The 22,327-nt window shown below is 32.8% G+C and overlaps 1 protein-coding gene across 2 annotated transcripts in view; it reads left to right on the top strand.

The window, feature by feature from the left end:
- Positions 1-22,327, top strand: part of Glra3 (glycine receptor alpha 3) — a 176,049-nt gene that overhangs the window by 81,291 nt on the left and 72,431 nt on the right. For both annotated transcript variants that reach the window (XM_015486085.2, XM_015486084.2), the window contains exon 4: positions 14,784-15,007. In XM_015486085.2, coding sequence (XP_015341571.1) covers positions 14,784-15,007 — 224 coding nt within the window. The remainder of the gene's footprint in view (positions 1-14,783; positions 15,008-22,327) is intronic.

The raw sequence follows: 22,327 nt of genomic DNA on the forward strand, positions 1-22,327 counted from the left end.
CCCCCCCCTCTAGCCTGATAGTAAAGTGTCTACCAGAGGTAATTAATAGACAGTCAGCTTCCTCTCTGGGCTGATTAGGTGTATTGAACCCCTTTTTGGCATAATTAATTTTGTTTGCTTTGCTTTAGATTGTGCTTTCTCTTTTCTCTCTTGTATCTGATCATTTCTTATACATATCAGGTCCTCTTGTTTCTGTTCACAGATTCTTGCAATGATCTAATATATCTTTCTTATATGCTTTAAATTCATGTTCTAAGAAGCATCTACTAAAAAAGAGTCCAAAAGATTAAATCTAAATATATTTTACACCCTATCATAAGCCAGCTCTAAAGATAATTGCTAGTTATCATCGATGCACATTAAGATTAAGATGACCAATCAAAAGTTGACACCAAGCATGAAAAGAAATGAATATGCTCTTACATCCCTTTCTCTCTAAGTTTCCCCTAAGGCAGTGTTTCTCAACCACTTTATGTTTTCATTATACCTCCCTAAGGAGGCTTTTTATACATCTTTTTCCTTAATTGCCTTCTCAATGAAATCTTAACACTTCACATAAACTGTTTATTCACATACTTTATATATTTTTGAATTATACATAAAAGAGCAAGATTGTTTTCATCCTCCAAAAACCTATTTTTTGCTTCCTTGGGAACAATACTGTCCTCCTTGAGGTTGCTTGCTCTCAAGTATGTGTTTCAGGGTTACTCATGAGTACACTTGCCCAAAGCTAATATTTCTGTGCTCACTGCTAGGTTGCATATGATGTAGTAATACTGTTACATAATGGAGCAGAAGCACCAAGTATTCTGAGTAAAGGAAAACACTTTTATGCCTCTGGCTATTTGCAAAATTATTAATACAGATGGGCTCAAGCACAAACTATATTCTTGTACTACTGCATGAATTTATTCTTTCAGACATTATTTTTCAAGCATTTTATGTGTGCCTTCATACACACCTATATTCAGATTTGTTTCAGATTTATTTTTCATCTGACACAAGGTGTAGATTTGTTTCTTTTCTATTTCTGTGATGATGTTTGTTTTTATTGTATTCATAACCATTACTGAAACCTATCTTTCACTATTCAGTAAAACTGTTCTCAAAATATTTCTCATTGAATTCAGTCTTCGAGTCTGCTCCAGTAGCAACAAATCTTTGTGAAATATACATCATGCGTATAACATTACTATCATGGCTGAGCCACAGGAATGTTATATAAAGGTAAATTTACGAAAAGAAAGAAAGAGGGATAATGAAGTTCTCTTTTTTTCTGGGAAAACTAGTAGAAGGTAAATGTTGCTAAGAAACTGTGTCCTACATGAATTGCTGGAGGCGGAGATTTTTCATGGGACACTGTTCTATCTGAAAACATTCCCAAGAATTAGAGTATCAATCTAACTACTGATAAAAATTCCAGCCCAGAGATGCCCATGGGTCTTTTATTTGCCAGCCCTAGTTTTAATTTGATTACTGAGAACAGATAGGATCTTTCTTAATGTGCTGCCCATATATTTCAAGTCTATTAAACCCATGATCAACCATCATCCATTAAAGATCACCATGATCCACATGTTCTGAATATCATTTCGATTCAGTTCTAATTATGATAACTATGACTATTTTTCCTTATGCTTAAGTGCTGCTAAATTTTATCATTACCTGGCAACTATGACTGCCATTGAAATTTAGGAGCTAGTTTCAGTGGTATTATCTCCAGCTTACACTGTGATGAACATTAAGTGCTTTTTAAAAGACACAACAACTAGAGATATGAAAAATTGTGCCCTATATGTGTATTAAAATTAAAATGCATTCTGCTGTCATATATAAATTTAAAGTTAATTTAAAAAAAAAGATACAACACTATCTCAACCATAAAGATGTAGGAGACAAGAACAGTTTCAGAAGAGTCATGCAAAATCTCTAGTTTTCTGACAATGTTTAATGTAAAAACTCAAATTTCTGCTCAGATTTTTTTCTTTAAGTTCACTAGTACAATCAGAAGAAAGAAGCCTGTCAGTCTTTGAATCATTCATGCCTATGACATTATTATTTGCTAAGGCTTTCAGCTCTGGTTTGCAAAATCATACACTTTATTTCAGATAACCATAGGTAAAAATTCAATTAATTCTATCTCTAATTTCTATGCATTACCAATATCCTATCTTTAATAGATTTAGATATTCATGACCTTCAAACAGGCTAACAGAATAGTCCTAAATTCCCATTCCCCCAACTACCTCCAGTGGCATATAGTGCTTCAATTAGTGCTCAGTGATTATAAAAGAAACCATACCAGCCATCTCATGGAAAGGGATTTGCTTCTAGGAATGAATTGTTTATAAAACTAATGGAAAGCTAGAAGAGGATTATATGAACTACTTGACTTGTAAGCAAAACTGAAAACTCCTGCCTGTTTCAGGAACATGAAAAATCAGGAAGCTGCTACTGGAATAGTTGGCTCTAGGAACATACTATCTGTCGAAATCTAGGAATTAGGAGATCATCACAGCAACTGAGCCACAAATCCAACTAAGTAATCTACAGTTATTCATTCCACAAGCAAGAAACTAATAACAGGTAATGGAAACTCCATTTAAAACTACTACAGAAAAACACAATGCTACCATAACCTTCTGACTCCACTTAAAATAAAAAACTCAGAATTAGCATATATGGGCTTTGCCACAAGCCCTCAGAAGTGCATCTGACTGGTAAAACAGAAAAATATCAAGACCCCTAATTTTATTATTTTTCTTTCTTTCTAGTCTCTCCAGTACAAGTAGACACAAGACAGATCATATGAAGTTTGAGTGCCAATTTTTATTGAAGACCACAACTATCATCAAACTTCCAAACATTTCCTCTCATTTTTCTGTCTTTAAAGAAAAAATAGATACCAGCATACAGGAACACCTCTAGCTGCCCATCACCAAACCTCTAACTAACCTGTATCTACAACATTTCTGCAAATATATTAAGGAATTCTTCCCTCCTTTTATATACAATTAGTTCCCATTTTTTTCTAGATCAACTCTTGAAGTCCTTTATACTCTATGACCACTTCAATATATTCTCAAGTCTCCTTTTTTTGTGTATCCTTTCCCTTAAACATTTCACTTTTCTAATTGTCATCCTAAAACTAAAGCTTTCCCTAAACAACAAGGCCACTTCTAGTTGTCCTCATATTTCTCTACTACCTTTCATAACCAAAATACTTCAAATGGTTGTGCATTATCCTGTTCTCCAGTTCCTTATGTAATACTCTTTTCAACTGGCTTCTTAGTGATTACTTCACTAAAGCTGCTATTCCCAAAGTATGCAATAACCACAATGAACTGCTTAGTCATTAACTTTATTGAACTCTTTGTCACTATTGCTTTTCTTGAAAATTCTCTTGCTTTGGCTTCTCTGGTCCAACTCTTCCCTTCTTTTCTAACTCTATGACCACAATTTCCTAAATGTACTTTTAATCTTCTATTTCTTGAATGCTGGTAATTTTTGGTTCAATCAGAGGCACCATCTCAGTATTTGCTTTCTGAGTAAGTTTATTTTCTCTCTTGGTTTTAAGGCATCTGTATACACTAGTAATTTTTTTAGTCAATAATTCTGATTCATGTGCCTCCAAATGAAAAGAATGGGGAAGTAAAGAACAAACATAAATAATCTTGGATAAAAGTATTTACGATGGCATATATGCATGCTATGATGTTGAAAATAACTGTACCCTGACACAATATTACAATTAATGTTTGTTTTTTAAAATATTTGAACTGCTAATCTTCTTCAATTATACAAATTCCTAAAGCTTACTATATTGAAATCCACTTATGTACCCATTTTCTATCTCACTGAGTCATCCAGAAAACTAAACACCTTTTTCTTCCTGTCCCATAACTAATATGTAACGAATCACAAAACTGCTCTAAATTCCCAATACTTCTCATATCTGTGACTTTTTAACTACTCTGCAGACCACCTCTCACTGTAATCTAACTCAGCTACTGGTCCACTGAGTCCACAAGGATCTAATAGTAAAATAAGATTGCATAATTTTTTGGCTTTCTCATCGGTTCTCAATTATTTACTCTGGAAGCAAAATTCATATTCCTGTGGCTTACAAGAGCCTACCATAATTCATCTCAGTTTAAGAGTGAAGACTGGGGGCTGGGGTTGTAGCTCAGTGGGAAAGTACTTGCCTTGCATGTATGAGGTACTGGGTTCAATCTTCAGCACCACATAAACAAAAATAAACAAAATAAAGGTATTATGTTTTATTTAAAAAAAAAACAATAAAGATTGTTTTTTTTCCTCCCATCTCATTTCCTAACCCACTCAGCATTCTAGACATACTCTATGAACTTTTACTTTTTCAAGAATGTCATGTTTATCTTGCTTCTGTTCCTTTTCTACCTTGCTCCTTGGGAAAAGATTGTATTTATCAAGAACTAGGGTACACTATACACATATATAAACACACCACAGTGAATCTCAACATCATGTACATCCACAAGACTGGGATCCTAATTAGAATAAGATATATTTCATGCTTGTATAAATATATCAAAATAGATTCTGCTGTCATGTGTAATAAAAAGAACAAATAAAAATGAAGATAAAAAAGAATAAAACACACACACACACACACACACACACAGAACCAGGGTTATCTCAAGAAAAGCTAGGCATAGTGGAACACACCTATAATCCCAGCAGCTCAAGAAGCTGAGGCAGGAGGATCGCAAGTTCAAAGCCAGCCTCAGCAACTTAGCGAGGCCCGGAGCACTTCAGGAAGACACTATCTCTAAATAAAATATAAAAAAGGACTAGGGAAGTACATCAGTGGTTAAGTGCCCTGGGTTCAATCCCCAGTACCAAAAAATAAACAAAAAAAGAGAGAGATATATTCATAGCAATTTATTTATTTTGAGTAATACATGTCTTTCTTGGAAAGGAGATGAAATGCCATGAGACATGCTTCAAGAGCTGTAATTAATTTGCTGGAATTATGATACTTTAAAACTTACAAATGATTCACATTGCAAGTATGAATTTCCATCTGCCTTACTTTTACTCTCAATACAAAAAGAAAAAAGCAAACATCTGAAACAAAGGAGATATATATTTTTTTCTTTCTTAAGTTTCTTCATGAATTTAGATGTGTCTGGACCTATAAAAGTCTAGTTGCTATTTGATTCAAAATGCAATATGCTTTTGTAATCTTCTTTCCTTTCCAGAGCTTCTGTTTCTTATTACTTATTAGAGCTAAATTGTTTGCCCTTGACAATTTTTAGTACTTCTCTTACTGTGGAATGTTATAAAACTTGATTCATTTTGAAAAATTCAATACTTAAACTAGCTTTAATGTTTTTACCCTTCAAATCAGATTTCCTGAAATAGCTTATTAAAACAGTGAACAATACATTCTTTTAGCATCAAATGAATTAGGTAAGCACCTAGTCAATATGTATGAATATAATAAACCATTTATTCAAGTTTAGCTTGTCAGCTTCCTAAAAAATCTTAAAATTTTTAAATATTATTTTCTTTCAATTTTTTCTTTAAAAAACAAAATTGTTGAGATATATTATATTTTGTCATACTTTGTTTGAAGCAATTCATTATTGTTTGTTTTCTTGAATCATTGCTCTATCAAAAACTATTCTAGGGAATTTCCAGCTGATGCCAATCATTCTGTATATATCTGAGAAGAAGAAACTTATGTTTTTAGATTCAAAGTTGAACAAAATGCAGATATGAACAAATAATCTTTTACTTCATGAAGTTTTAGATCCATTCATCTTAGAACCCATAAGAACACCATAATAAAATATAATTCTAAACTCTTCAATAACTATTGTTGGAATAGTTTTTCATACATACAAAAGAAATTATAAATAAATAAATCTTAATACATATATTCATGTTAGGTATCTAACATCTTACATGACAATCAGCTTGTTTCAAAGTGTTTCAAACAAAAGTGAGCTCATAATGAACCACAAACCTAAATATGAAACCTAAAATTTTGAAGACATTAGAGGACAACAAAAATATAGAAGAAAAATATTTGAGCTTGTGTTAAGCAAAGAATTTTCAACACCAAAAACATGATATAAAAAATAAATAGAGAATAAAGCAAACTCTGTCATAATTAAAAATGTTTATTCTGTGAAAGACAAGATATATGGGTGAAAAAATATTTAACAATCTCATATCTGGCAAAAGATATGTATCCAGAATGTATTAAGAACTCTGAGCATATAACAGTTTAAAACAAAACTGTTTTTAATGAGCAAATGAGTCAAACATTTCATTAAGAAGATATCCAAGTCACAAATAAACACAAAAGCTGTTCAACATCATTCACCATTAGCAAATTACTAACCAAAACCACAATGAGTTACCACTACACACATATTAATAAAGCTTAAATTAAAATTTTAAAAGGCTGACAATACCAAATATTGGTAAGAATATAGGGAAATTGTTCTTTTCTATATTGTTGGTGTGCAAATTATTTGGTCATTCTAGTTAACAGCCTCACATTTTCTTCTAAATGTAAATATAAATTTAATATGACCTGTTCATCCCAGTCCTAGGTATTACTTAAGAAAAATAAAAGCTTATGTTCACATGAATATTTGAACACAAATATGTACAGTGGCATTATCTATAATCACAAAATACTAGACAAATGCCAGAAGTTCACCAATGGGTTAATAAACACTGTGGCATGCCTATACACTGCAATACTACTTAGCAATTAAAAGGAATAAGCTGATATACATAATAATTTAAAGCTAAGTAAGAAAAGGGAAAGTCAAAAAATTAACTATGATTCTATTTATACAACATTAGCAAATTACTAACCAAAACCACAATGAGTTTGAAGAAAGACATTTGAGATGGACATGAAGAATAGATCACTGGCTTTGAGGGGATTAGTGTAAAGATGATTTCATTACAAAGGAAAACACAGGGGATATTTGTGGGTGAGAACTCTATATGTATAATTTGCATGGAAGCGGTTGTATACCCTACGTATTTGGTATAACTGTATATATGAATTCTATCTGAATTTGAAAACAAATTCAAATACATTAGTATAATGGCTTTAAAGAACTATCATTTTTTAGGTCTGATATGTACATGGATCAGGAACTCAGAAATTGGTTAGGGGACTTTTTTGCTCTACTAGTTACTGACATAAATTATCCAGTTTTATTCAGCTGAAGAATCTGCTTGTCCAAAATGTTCAAAGTTGTTTCACTCAAATATGTGGTACTGTGAGGAGGATGACTGGAAATGAACCCAGAAGAGACTCTTGACTAGAGCTCTCATACATGACTCTTCCAGTATAACTACTAATAGAGGTATCTAACATCTTAAATGACAATCAGCTTGTCTCCAAGTATTTCAAGAAACAGAGAGAAACTTTTTAAAATTCTTATGATCCAGAGGCCCATCATGTCCAACGTGACAATTTATTCAGAGCTAACCAAATCTGTCAATGAGGGGATGAAGAAAAATCAGACAAACACACATAGAATAAAATCTGGAACTAGGTGGATAATTAAGCCCTGATGAGGTTTGACTAACCCAGAGCTAGCACAGCAAGTTTACTATAAGGTTTTATCATCATAAGGTTATTTGTGAGATAGTGTTAGCAAAGCAGGAAGTCTGAAGGATGCAACCAAACTTCTGAGACATGAAGTCATCTTGTTATGCCTAGAATTGTCTACTCCCCCCAATCCCTCCTTTTAAAGCTGAGGTCTAAATCCAAGGTTCTGACTACTAGAGCCAGGGGCCTTCTCATGTAGCTACTCATCAACATCATTACCAAGGCAACTAGAGTATCATGACCTGCACTTTGTACAGGCAGCTCCCAGAGTAAAGACAACTATAATGGAATCAGAGACCAGGATTCCAGCCACTGCACTCCACAGAGGCCATCTTTAATCTTGACACAATCTTCCCTCTAAGTGAAATATTATTTATATTCTTCCAACATGCAAAATATACTCACCTTTTCATGGATACTACAATTTTCTTGTCTAATTATGGAGTTGTCTCAAAGTCTAGATATATCTTATCAACTAAATCAGGTCCAAGTACAAACGACATCCCCAAGGGACAGATCTTGACTATGCTTCCTCTTGATCAAAGACCTTGTATTTAAGAGCAAACTTTCTATCCCAGTCACACACAATCAATATTCAAATGTACAACAGAATAGTAATCATTGCAATGGATGTTCCCATTGAAAAATAGGGGAATAATTTGAAAGATATTTTTATACATTTTTTTAAAAAGAACTTATTTGAGAAATATTAAAAAAAACAAAATATTTTATAGGTAACTTTACACAATAAAAAGGCAGTATGTAATGAATGTATTTTTGCATGCATATACACTTAGGTACACTAACAATCACATAGACACAACAGTTATGAGCAGATGAACTGTACTCATAAAGAAATAGATCAAAGTCAGGCACACCTGTAATCTCAGGGATTTGGAAGTCTGAGGCAGGAGGATTTCAAATTCTAGGCCAGCCTCAGGAACTTACTGAGACTCTTAGCAACTCAGCAAGATCCTGTCTCAAAAGAAAAAAAATTAAAAGGACAGGGAATGTAACTCGGTGGTAGAGTGTCCCTGGGAGAAAAAGAGAGAGAGAGAGAGAGAGAGAGAGAGAGAGAGAGAGAGAGAGAAAGAGAGAGAGAGATGGGGGGAAGAGAGATAGAGAAAATTAGGTAGGTCCAAATCAAAAAGTGAATGTATAAATGCACATCACTACAATTGGTAACTGTGCATCCATCTTTATAACAGCACCCAACTGAGATAATGTGACAAACAACCTAAGTTTGATGGTCACTACTGCATATGTAGTTACTCAAAGATCCAATATCTTAATAAATTTTCTCTGACATGTAGATGTTAAAAAAAGAATGTCTCTATTTACTGACAATATATCAACATTTTCAACAGAGTCAATATCATGTTGATGCACTTTTGCAGAGTCAAATTTTTTTAAATACATAAAATGAATTTGAACTCTCTAAAAATCTGTACATAATTTATACCTCCATTGTGGGAAATGATACACAGATGAAATACATGGCACAGTAGAATTATAAAAAATAATGCTGAGAATTTATAATAGTGGAAAAATTAAAAAAAAATAAAATTCAACATATATATTTCATTACAGGAAAAAACTATGGTCAATCACACTAAGATACTTCAAAAGAGCTACCTGATTTTTAAGATCATTAATTATTATTCTGAAGTCTTACACTGAAATGAAGAGCTGTTGTTTTTTTTTTTTTTCTTCTTTTAGAGTATGATTCCCCTTAGAGAATACATTCATTTTCATTTTTTTTTTTTTATCTTTTGGTGCTGGAGATGAAACCCTGAGCATGCTAAGTATGTGCCCTAACACTGAGCTTTACTCTAAACTCCCATATTCATTGTCTACATAGCTTTGCTGTTTCCCTTCCTAGTCTACTAGGCTTTATACAGTAATCTTGGGAAACACCCTCAGAGACACTCCCAAATAATACTTTATCAGGTTTCATAGTATTTATTCCACCTAACATGATGCAATTATTATACCTACAAACTAAAATGACTTCCCCCCAGAAGTCAGTTTTCCTCCTTTCTTATAAAGCCATTTTCCTTGCCAATGGGAATTCCAGCTTGTAGGATTTCAATACATGGGATTTTAATCTTTCAAAGTTGTGATTTCCACATTTTAGAATTCAGGTATTTTTAGAGTTCCCAGATTTTGATCAATGTTTATAGCAATACAATTCACAACAGGCAAGCTATGGAGACAAAAGTTGGTGCCTGTCAACAGATAAATGGATAAATAAAATATGGTACATATACACAATGGAATTTAGAAGAATGAACTTATGGCATTTGCCAACAAATGGATATAACTGGAGAACATCATGCTAAGTGAAATAAGCCAGACCCAAAGGGCCAAGGGTTAAATGTTTTCCTTAATATGCAGAAGTTAGCCCAAAATAAGGGAGGACAGAAAGACAGTAGAAGGAAAGGAGAGAAGGAAGGGGGGGTCTATGCAAATAGAAAAGAGAGAAGTGGCATAGAGGAAAGGGATTAAGTGAGAGGGAGGTAGGATGAGAAAAGTAAGAAACTGTGGAATGAATCTGATCAAACTTTCCTATGTACATAAATGAATATATCAGTGAATTTCACCTTTATGTACATACATAATGAACTAATTAAAAAACCATTTTAAAAGATTCTTAGAAATATTTAAATGTAGTTGAGAACATTAATGATGCATCTTTTTGATCTTTCTGAAATATAAACAAGGGAGTCAGAGCCATACCCTTGAGATTATAACATAGAACCTATAAAAAATTGAAGTGGAGTTTTCAAGATTTTACCTGGAAATCTCCTTACTCAAATACAGCAATTATTAGTGTCATCTTTCCATTTTCCACATTACTAAAATGACAGCATTGGCAATGTGTTTGCTCTCACAACACAAGAGTGAAATATTTTCCCATCTAATAAGATTTTTCTCCTTTATCCCTTTAGCCTTCGTAACAACTTCCTCAAAGCTTTGCAAGCTGCTACCTCTTGCCTGGTTCCAAGGTCAATGGCACATTTTTCTTATAGAAGCACCCATCTCCAGTTACCTAATTCTATTTCAGTTACTGCTACGTAACCAACCATCCCAAAACTCTAATGACTAAAAATACATTATGTTAAATTTCATATGTTCTATGTTAATAGATTTTGGCAGGGTTCTATTAGGCTCTTTCTACATGATGTCAAAGAAGTAACTCAGTGGAATTTAGCTGGGGGAAAGCTGGAAGAAAATAATCTGCCACCATAAAAGAAATCTTGCTTTTGCGATGATAATAGCACTTGCAGTAAGCAGTAAATTTTGTACATCATGCTGAGTTACTTTGAGAACTCTGGGCCTGAATGAAAATTAGGGTGATCTCGGTTTTTTTTTTCTTGCCCTTGTACGACAGCATTGAGAAAACCACTTAATTTACTATCTGTGTTCTCATCAGTTAAAAAAAAAAATCCTGTCATGGAAGTATTCAAGCACAAATAGCAAGCTAATTTTACAAAGAAAAAAATATCTCAGATTCAGAAATAGGCCAAAACAAAACTATAATGTAGAAATACAATAATCATAAGTATTTCTAAAAGTTTTAGCATAAACATTGTGCTAAATGTGCTCTAGAATTTACATTCAATAAAATATTAAAATCTTCAAGTTTTACAGACTCAAAGAGAAGATAAAACTTAGAGGTTGCTAAGTATTTGGATGAAAAATAAAAATGAAAATTTAATAATTTATCTATTTCCTATGATGGTACCATACATTTAAATGCCTTTAAATAGCTATGCACAATCTCAAGTATATGTAAATATATTAGCATTAAAATAAGTAGTACTATCTGTCCAAGAAGCTAGAAACTTATTACATTTTCCTTTTAATTATGGTTTTAGTAGACTATTTGTGGGTAATTAACAGTGAACTGGGTTTTTTAAAGTGGTCACTATAATTTGTGCAGAAGCAGCACACCATTTATCTGTTATTCTCAAGCATGTTCCTAAATAAGGTTGAAACTATTCAATAATAATTTCCAAAAAAAGTTAGTTCCTCTACAGCTTTACAGTGCAGCCTTCATACAGCTTTCTGGCTAATCTCCAAAATCAACAGCTAGTTAAAAAATTATCTGAATTGCTCAAGAAGAAAAAACATCATTCCCAAATCAATTTTGTCATGGACAAAACTTTTCCAAAATGAAATATTTTTCTTTTTAATTTTCAACTTTTAATATTTCTTAATAAAAGATATATGTATCACATAAACCCTCATGAATTAAAATTTCCAAAGGAAAATGGTGGTTCAAATTTCTGAAAATTTTAATACTAGTTAATATTAAAAATCAATAGCAAGCTGCAGTGTTGAGAAAAACATGGAAATACTCAAAATAAGTATTAGAATAATTTTATTTCCATATTAAATTTTCCTACTGAGGACAAATGGAAAAACAAATCCAATCAAAATCCCTTGCTAACAGATCTATTCCTTTGTTCATGTTTACTAAACCTTTTCTTTACACCTAATAAAAAGCTGATGTATCAACAGAACACTAAAGGTGTAGAGAGATATGTGAACATTACATCAATATTTTAATAATATGCATGTATATAGCTAGAAATCTAGGTATCTTTAGATTGAAAACACTTGAAAAACAAGAAACTTGGTTTGCATGTGTTTGTATTGGCAAAATCTGATATTAAAAATCTTATGTTACATATATTCAAAATAAATTCTTCTTAGTTAGTGCTATTATCCATCCTTTAAAGTTCTGGAAAATATGCCAATGGACTACATTTACACTTTTACAAGTTCTTAACACTGGAACGTAAGGATTGGGCTATGTTCTTCACTCTTTACTACTTTTATTTTTTAATTTTAAATTTATGCAGAGGTTACTGAATGAAATGTAAAGAATATTATTTCATTGATTCAACATGCTTTATGTTCTAACCAATACCTTCTACATTTATGTTTCTGGAATTGTTATATAATTAGATTTTATATTTTTTTTAATTTTAAAAATCATTCATTCTGCCCTTTCAAAAGAGAATAAACATATAAATAATGAAGAAGTCAGAGGGAAATCTAGAATAACCTTTATGTGCCTACAAATAGTTCTTATAAAATAGCATTCTTCCCTGTTGACTTAGAAACTGAGAATTGAAAGGCATTTTCCCAATGGGCCATTATTTCAAAACCAGTGGCCCCAGACGACCACCCACCCTGTGGCAGTTATCTAGAGCAGATGGTACAGCAACATGGGGGATATTATAGAGATAATGTTTGAAGCAATTATCTCACCATTGAGTATTATTGTTCTGTTCTTTGTGATACAGAGGGGCCCATGTTGTGCAGTGCTACAGAATTGGAAAATCTTATAAAACTGAAGCAGTAAGATAATAGGGAGTCAGAACTTTGTTCCTATTTCTTTGGCAAAGATAAGTTATTTTCTAATCATTTTTAAATTAGCAAGGATCTTTGATTAGGACTCCTTAAAAGAGGAAGAAATCAGAGTTATTTTTCCAATTGACTATGAATTGTGATTTTTTTTCTTAAATGTTCTACTGTCTCTAATTACTCTTTAAAAAATCTATTGTTAGAAACATCTTCAAAAATTGACAATGATAATATATGCAAATCAACTCCAAAAGACATGTATTAGTTTCCTATTGATGCTGCTACAAATTGCCAAAAATTTAGTGGTGTTTGTATTCCTTTTTGAAATGGTCAATCAGGCAGAGCCACAAAACAAGACAAAACTCTGCTCCATAATTACTTTGGAAAATACATCGGGCACTTAGTAAGCACAGGAAAATCTTTTCTAGTATGTAGCTTTAGTGGCAGTTAGTGGATAGTAGTCTCAGTGCACAAACACTGATCAAGGGAATATAGAGATTTGCAACATTTAGTATAGACTGAATTTGAGTAACCTATAAGATAATCAATCTGCCTGGTCTGATATTGTGGAAGAATCCTTTGTGATTGCTTGGTTACTATGGTTTTGATAACCTATAATTTGGTGTTTAAGAAACAAGAAAATAGATAAAAATTGTTTTTCAGGTTTCTTTATATATATCCAGCCTCACTATTTTTCAAGAAAACGAAGCTTTCTTAAATATTTGCTTTAATCACAATTATAATGAAGTCTCTTATTTACTTGCTTATTTCAAAAATCTAAGGACAAAATTACATTTATAAAACTATATTGATATTTATTTTCATATACTGCATATCCACAAATACTACATATATGCCCAGCTGTCACTTTCTCGTTTTATACATTAGTCCAGAAGTTATAACCAGGAATTTGACTGAAATCATTGACTCTTTTCCTTTAAAAGTTTTCTGTGAAAGGTATAATTGGAAAATCTCATTAGCCAAATTATCTTAAAGGATCATTGGCAATTAACCTTTGTTATTCTTTTATTATTCAAAAGTCACCTTTTTCCTCAAATTACTTACATCATAGAACTTGCTATATTAAACATGAGAAAATGTGTCTTCATTGTAAAGAAGTATGTATGGTCATTTTTGTAAACCAGATAGCTTTCAAGCAAATATCATTAAATGTACCATATTCTGGATGCTGTTGGATACCTACTAAAAGAAATGACTCAAAAAAATAAATGCATTTGTGAAAATATTTTACTCCAAGTGTCTAAGAGCAATCCAATATTTCATTCTTATAAACCAGAAAAGTAAGATATGAATGGAACAGCAAAAGGTAAACATGATGAACTATAGTGTTCTGTCATCCTTCCTTACAGGCACATAGATCACCAAAGAAATGGGCAAAAGGTCAGAAGCAGGATTACTCTTTTAGTTGTAAAAAATGAGTACTGTAGCACATGGAAAGCCCCAAAGAATGTCAGTGGCTTCTGTTATAATTGAGAGAAGCCCAAAGAACAGCACATACAATTCTAAACTTTAAAAAAAAAAGACTTTATTTTTTAGAGAAGTTTTAGGTTCCAGTAAAAATCAGAGAAAAATACAAACATTTCCATAAACTCTCTGACTCCACAGATGCACTGCCTCTTCCAATATCTACATGCTCCACCTGAGTGGTACATTTGTTAGCACTGATAAACCCACACTGATGCAACGGATTTTTCTAAACTTTTTAAAGAAGGGTGTCTTTCTCTTTCTCTCTCCCCCACCACACATCCCTCAGGATTACAGAGTGAATATCTTTCTTCGTCAAAAATGGAACGATCCTCGTCTTGCATACAGTGAATATCCTGATGATTCTTTAGACCTCGACCCATCCATGTTGGACTCCATTTGGAAGCCTGATTTGTTCTTTGCCAATGAAAAGGGTGCCAATTTTCATGAAGTCACAACAGACAACAAATTGCTAAGAATTTTCAAAAATGGAAATGTTCTTTACTCGATAAGGTGAGTCATAGACTTAAATTCCTACTTTCAGTAAAATGGAGTACTGTGAGGTTTTTCTTAATTTCTGGTGACAATATTTAAATTTTTGAGTAGCTCACCACTGTTCCACTTGAGTTCTTCTAATATAACTTTTTCCAAAGTGTTTGATGAACAACAACAAATCCATTTCAAAGATCCAGTAATTATATGAGTACTTCTTGGAAATTCATTTTTTTAAGAACTGACATTTGTAATTCTTAACATCAATGAATTTGCCAGGAGTCTTACAGGTGAACTGAGGGTAGCTGAGTCATACAATGTGATTAAATATATTCTACCTCCATTAAATATTTACACGCAAAGAAATGTTTAGGCTGGCTTCTCTGGAATTATTTTTTTTAGATGTGTGCATTTTTCAGATACCCTGGAATTTCTCTGGTCATTCTTTTGCATGTTAACCCTCATTGTCCAATTTTCATCCTAACATGTTGCAAAGTGGTAATTTGTTGACAAAATTTAAAGAAATCAGGAAAGAAAAAAATTACTATAGTATGTAAAAATGAATAATGAACAAAATGTTTATCATCATCCCTAGAAAAAATCTTATTTATATTTTAGGTATTCGTTATACATTGCTAGAAAGCCATATAACAGTTAGAAAGCCATACCAAAATATAATGATAATTAGTCATAAAATTTCTTGAAAGTTGGATTCTAGAACTCATTCAACTTTGGCAGTTCATAGACTACCACATAGGTACGAATTCAGTAAATAACTAAATTAGCTGCTTATATTACTTGATTATTTGCACTATATTTAAAATATTTTCTAAAATCATTATTGTAGAAATCTACAGCTATTTGTTTACTTAATTCAGCTATAAAAAGCAAGCCAGGAACAGAATTGATGTCATCTTTCTTAAGAGAGAGAATATGCTCTACTTTAGCAATAGGCAACTGTTTCAATATTTATGCCACCAATAACATGTTATCAAGATAGGTACAGACAAAATAAGTCCCAGCAATAGCTCGGTTCATAATAGCTAAGTTATAGAACCAACCTAGGTGCCCTTCAATAGATGAACGGATAAAGAAAATGTGGTACATATAGACTATGGAATATTACTCAGCCATAAATAAGAATGGAATGATGGCATTTGCTGGTAAATGGATGGAACTGGAGACTAAGTGAAATAAGCCAATTTCAAATAAACCAAAGGCCAAATGTTTTCTCTGATATGCAGATGCTGACTCACAATAGGCAGCAGGGTAGGGAGGAGTGGAGGTTCATCAGATTGGACAAGGGGGAATGGGGAAAGGGAATGGAATGGGAAAGACAGTAGAATGAATCAGATATAACTTTCCTATGCTCATATATGAATACAACCAGTGTAATTCCATATCATGTACAACCACAAGAATGGTAAATCATACTCCATGTATGTATGATATGACAAAATACATTTTACTGACATGTATAACTAAAAAGAACAAATCTAAAAATAGGGGGAAAAATAGGTCCCAGCAAGAGCCTAATTTCTCTAGCCAATCAAACACTAGATGCTAGGAAAGGGGGATCCTAGCCTACCTTTACAAAACTGTTCTGCTCTAGCCAGATATAGCAGAAAAACATGTGAGCTTGTCTCAAATTCACACCTAAGCCAGCAAAGTTTATTTCAGTCTTTCTAGGATGTAATGAGGTACCCCAATGTCTGCGCTGAGGTGGTGTCAGGGAAGGGCAAATAGCTGGACTTTCATGCCCCATCAATCTGTAGTGACCCTCCACTGTGTGTCAGTAGAGACCACATGGAGAACTACTGTCTCCCTACAGAAATAAGACACCCTCTACCTCCATTCCTGCCTGGGAAGTTTCAGAGAAATCTAATAGAAAGTCAGGACTTTCAAACCACACAGCAGTAATACTGCCACTCCCACTACAGTGTGAATGAAGGTCATGTAGGCAACTGGTACATCCAGTAGTGATCCAGGATCTTCTCCACTCACATGACAATACAGAAGCTGATTAGAAAACCTTGACTTCTGATTCTCCTTGGAAATATTAGTGTAGCAGTACCTCCCCTTGCCCTGATCCAGAAGTGTCAGAGAAAGCCAGTTCAAAGAGAAAATTTAAATAAGATCCAGAGTCTAACAAAGTAGCACAAAAATGTCTAGGCTACAATAAAAAAAAAAATCATCATACAAAGAAACAAAAAGGTCTCAAGCCAAATGAAAAAAAACCATAAATTGATGCCAACATCAAAATGAAAGTGATGTCAAATATCTGAAAAAGACTTCAAAGTAGTCCTGATAAAAATATTTTAATGAGCAATTATAAATATGCTTGATACAAATGAAAAAAATAGAAAGCCTTAGCAAAAAAACATAAGCTATAAATTAGAACCAAATGAAAATCTGGAACCTAAAAATAATTTATCAAAATAAACTCAGTAGATGTGCTCAATAGAAAAACAGATAAGAGAGAGGGAAGAATTAGTGAACCAAAAGATAAATAAAAAATATTCAATCTGAACAACAGAAATAATAGACCAGACAAAGGGCCAGAGAGTAACAAAAGATCTAACATTAATATCATCAAAATCTCAGGTTGAAAGGGCAAACGACATGGAGCTAAAAAAATTAGGGGAAATAATGACTGAATTTTTTAGAAATAATGCAAATGCTATATTTGTGACTGTTGTATTCTACTGCCTTTCCTATCCCCTACTAACCCCACTCCCCTCCCCTCCCATCTTCCCTCTCAACCTCATCTGTTGTTGTTCAGTTCTCTCCCTTGTTTCCCCCCCCTTTCCCCTCACAACCTCTTATATGTGATTTCGTATAACATTGAGGGTTTCCTTCCGTTTCCATGCAATTTCCCTTCTCTCTCCCTTTCCCTCCCACCACTCGTCTCTGTTTAATGTTAATCTTTTCCTCATGCAATTTGTATTTGGGGTAAAAATGGGAGTTCATAACTCACTTGAATCAAATGTATGAAAAATGATATGTCATGAGCTTTGTAATGTTTTGAACAACCAATAAAAAAAATAAAATAAATAAATAAATAATGCAAATGGCATAAAACCTACAGATTGAAGAACCTGAGCCCCCAAAGAGGATACACCCAAAGATATCCATACAAAGACACATAGTATACAATTTCTGAAAACATTCAGAGCATAATGATGCCTTACCCATACAGGAAAAACAGAATGATAGCAGATTTTTCATCAAAAATCCTGGGGACAAAAAGAAATGATACATATTTTTCAGGTGCTGAGAGAAAGGAATTCTTATTCCATAATCTTGTGCCCAATGAAAATATCCTTCATGAATGAAGGTGAAATCAAGACCTTGTTGGGAAAAAAAAGCAAGAGAATTTATCACAAGTAAAGCTACTCTAAGAGTAAAGTATGGCTAAGAAAGTCTTCTTAATAGAAAAAAAAAATAATGAATGAAAGAAGATAGCAATACCAAGAAGGAAGAAAAAACACTGTAAACAAAATGTGGGTAAACACAATAAATTTTCTTCTCATATTGATTTTTCTAAATTATGTTTGACAGTTGAAACAAAAATTGTAACACTGATATAGGGGAGAAATCAAAGTAAAAATGAGAAAATATGTATATAAAAATATTGGTAGAAATTAATTCTGGTTATATTTATTTTGTCTTCTATACTTTCTGTGGGCATATGACTTGATATTAACTGGGAAATGATGTATTTATATAGAAATCAAATTCATCTATCTTTTGACAATTCTATTTCTAGTAATCCAAATTGGATGTTCATTCCTATAAGATACACTTACAAAGATGCCCATGGAAGCACTGAAATAGCAACAACAAAAGAAGAGCCTATTTAGTCATTAATAAGAACATGGCTGGCCAGGTGCAGTGGCGCAAGCCTTTAATCCTAGCTGCTCAGGAGTCTGAAGCAGGAAGAGTTCAAGAGTTCAAGAGTTCAAAGCCAGCCTCAGCAAAAGCAAGGTGCTAAGCATCTCAGTGAGACCCTGTCTCTAAATAAAATATAAAATAGGACTGGGGCTCAGTGGTAGAGGACTTGTCTCGCACATATGAGGCCCGGGGTTCCATCCTCAGCACCACATAAGAATAAGTAAACAAAATAAAGATATTGTGTCCATGTATAACTAAAAATATTTAAAAATAGTGGTCAAGTTCACCTGAGTTCAATTCCCAGTATCCAAAAAATAAATAAATAAGAATATGGCTGAACACAATGATAGACCTATATCAAGAAATACTGTACATGAGACTGCTATACAAATATTCCTAAGAAATTGCCTAAAGTGTAAATAAATAGAAAGGTCCATAGAGTAGAGGAAAGGGTATAGGAGGAGGAAGGGGATTAGGGGACTTAATTGAAGCAAATTTTATACCATGCATTTATAATTATGTCAAAATGAATCCTATTAGAATGTATAACTGTTATGAACCAATAAAAATGAATAAAATAGAAATTGCTTACAAGACATACATACACACACACACGTATGTTTCAAAGAAATGTTTTATGCTCATTTTTATCTATATTTTCTATTTATAAAAATATACCTATGTATGTAAACTTACACTGTATAATGACTTTGGTCAATTACAGGCCACATATATGATCCCATAATATAATGAAGCTGAAAATGTTTATTGCCTAGTTACATCATAGCCATTATTAAGTCATTAATGCAGAACATTACTCATGTGTTTGTGGTGATGTTCATGTAAACAAATTTATCACACTGACTACTTATAAAATTATAACACATACAATTATGAACACTAGTTATACAGTAGGCTACACTATCTAGGTTTATGTGAGTAAACCACACAACAACAAACACACCTAATGCAGCATTTCCTACTTTTATCCTGTTGTTAAACAACACATGATTGTATGTGTGGATCTGTATAAAATGTTTAGATGGATGCCCAATATTTTATTGAGAATACCCAACTATGGAAAAGAGTAGTAAGATTTGGGCAGTAATGAAAGGGAACTATAAATTTTAGTATACTTAAGTTATATTGTTTGAATTTTTGAGTGAGCTATATATTACTTATGAATAATAATAAGTGATAATCTCTTAACATGAGGCCATGGTCTTTGACATCTCTGTACTGTGGATTCATGATGGTTTTCAAGGGATCCATGACAGAATATATGTAAAATAAGCTGAATTTCTTCCCTATTAATTTCAAAATTACTTTGTGAAAGGTAACATTTTATTTTTAATTATTTTATAAAGTAATGATTTACTTCAGATAGGTTTGTGGTAGTACAGGTTACAAAAATATTCACCAGGTAGTATGGAATAATCGTTTTGCAAAGTCAGGCGGTCTAGACTAGATTGTGTGTGAGGGCAGTGTGTGCACACGTGCTCCTGTGTGTATAGATACATATCCAATTATGGATACAGTCATACTGAACTTGGAAAATGTCAACATAAAAAATATACCATTAAGCAGGCTGGGGTTGTGGTTCAGCGGTAGAGTGCTCGCCTAGCACGTGGGAGGCACTGGGTTTGATCCTCAGCACCATATAAAAATAAATAAATAAATAAAGGTATTGTGTCCAACTACTTCTAAGAAAAAAAGTTTTTTAAATATACCATTAGGCTTTTATACTCTGTTATATTCACCTTATCAGTGAATATAACAGAGTATAAAAGCTAGAGGACTCTTTCATGTGGGGAGATTTTGTTAGCAATATGATGTCTTCAAAGCTTAAAGCTATTAACTCGGTCCATCCTTAAAATTTTTCAAATAAAATGTATCTTTTTATTAAGAAGTTTGTGTAATTTCAAGACTAAAATGGTACTAAAACACTTAATTGCTCCAATTCAAATGCATTATATTAAAGAATACTAAAGGTTATGATATTTAAAAGTTAAATAATTTCACAATTGGTGTACTTTATTACTATGTCCTTGGAAATTTTGCATCATGAAGTAGAGAAATAAAATTGAATTTATGTATTTTATAAGTGGTGTCATCAATTATGAATAGTTCATATTTCTTCTAATATCTGGAGGAAAGCTATGAAATGATTCAGAAATGAATCTTTTGTCTTTCAGTATGAATTCAGATGAAACAGATGGTCTCTCTGTTCCTAATCTTTGTTTGCTAAATCCTTACTCACATGATCAAAGAAAAAATTCATTTGTTGTGTGTTGTTTCTGGAAATCTCACAGTCCTTTGAAATCTTCTAATTCTTCACATCTTCAGTTCTTCAGTTTCATCGCTAACAAAAATTGCACTAGGAAAAAAAATCTTATTCAATTTACAAATGGAGCATCTGTGGTATTTCATGCTAGATCTGACTTTCCTGCTTGTTTAAAGAAAGCAGCAGATTGTCCTGGAGAGTGCAATTGGTTGAATTCTAGCATTTATCTGTATTTCCTCCTTAAAACCCACTACAATAATGAAGTAAAGTTAAAAAGGGATAAAAATGGCATTCATACCCAGGAGGATGAAAACAATGGAGAAATCAACAACAGACAAGTGATGACAACCTAATTTACAGAGCTTGAAAATGAATATATGTGACTTAACAGATATAGCAGAAGCATAAGCCAAAATGTGGGAACCCAAAAGGGAAAAGAGTAATATCTTCAAACTTGCAGAACTTTTTGGCAGCTATGTCTTCAGAAAGTGGGGGCCAGAAAACAGCTTAATTTTTTTTTTTAATTTAAACTTCATAGGAACAACAGTGCTGTTCCAGATTCCCTCACCCATGCCTTTCAGACCAAGGACTTCTTTTTTTCCCTTTTGACCTGAGCTGAAAACAGGAAGACAGAAAATGTGAGATGTCCTTTTCAAAGCTTCAGAAGCAGGGCCTTTAGGCACAACTGGTGCTTTTCATGAAGTATCACACCAAGAAAATAAGGATGATTTTAATGATGATCTGATGTCTGTACTTGACATAGTGATACCCCTTGCTAACCCTAAAATGGTGAAATCCATACCTAAACCTCCACTGAGAGGCAGACAGAAAAAGAATCTATCACTATGTAAACTAAGTTGCCCAAAAGAAAAAGACCTACAGATGCTCACAACTAAGGAAGCTTTGAGCAGTGCATTACCATCTCATCCTTTATTTAAGACGGTTACTCAGTAAGAATCTACTACTAACTGACACAAAATGATTTTTAGTGTTTACTTCTTAAAAATAGATACTTATCAAATTTATTATACACACACACACACACACACACACACACACACATATATATATATATATATTTTTTTTTTAAGCAGAGACCAGGGAGGGGAACAAAAAGATAATAAAAAGAAAAAAGAGAATGACTCAAAAGAAAATACAAGAAG

The sequence above is a fragment of the Marmota marmota genome, unplaced genomic scaffold, assembly GCF_001458135.2.
Source record: "Marmota marmota marmota unplaced genomic scaffold, marMar, whole genome shotgun sequence".
In the NCBI taxonomy this organism is placed as follows: domain Eukaryota; kingdom Metazoa; phylum Chordata; class Mammalia; order Rodentia; family Sciuridae; genus Marmota; species Marmota marmota.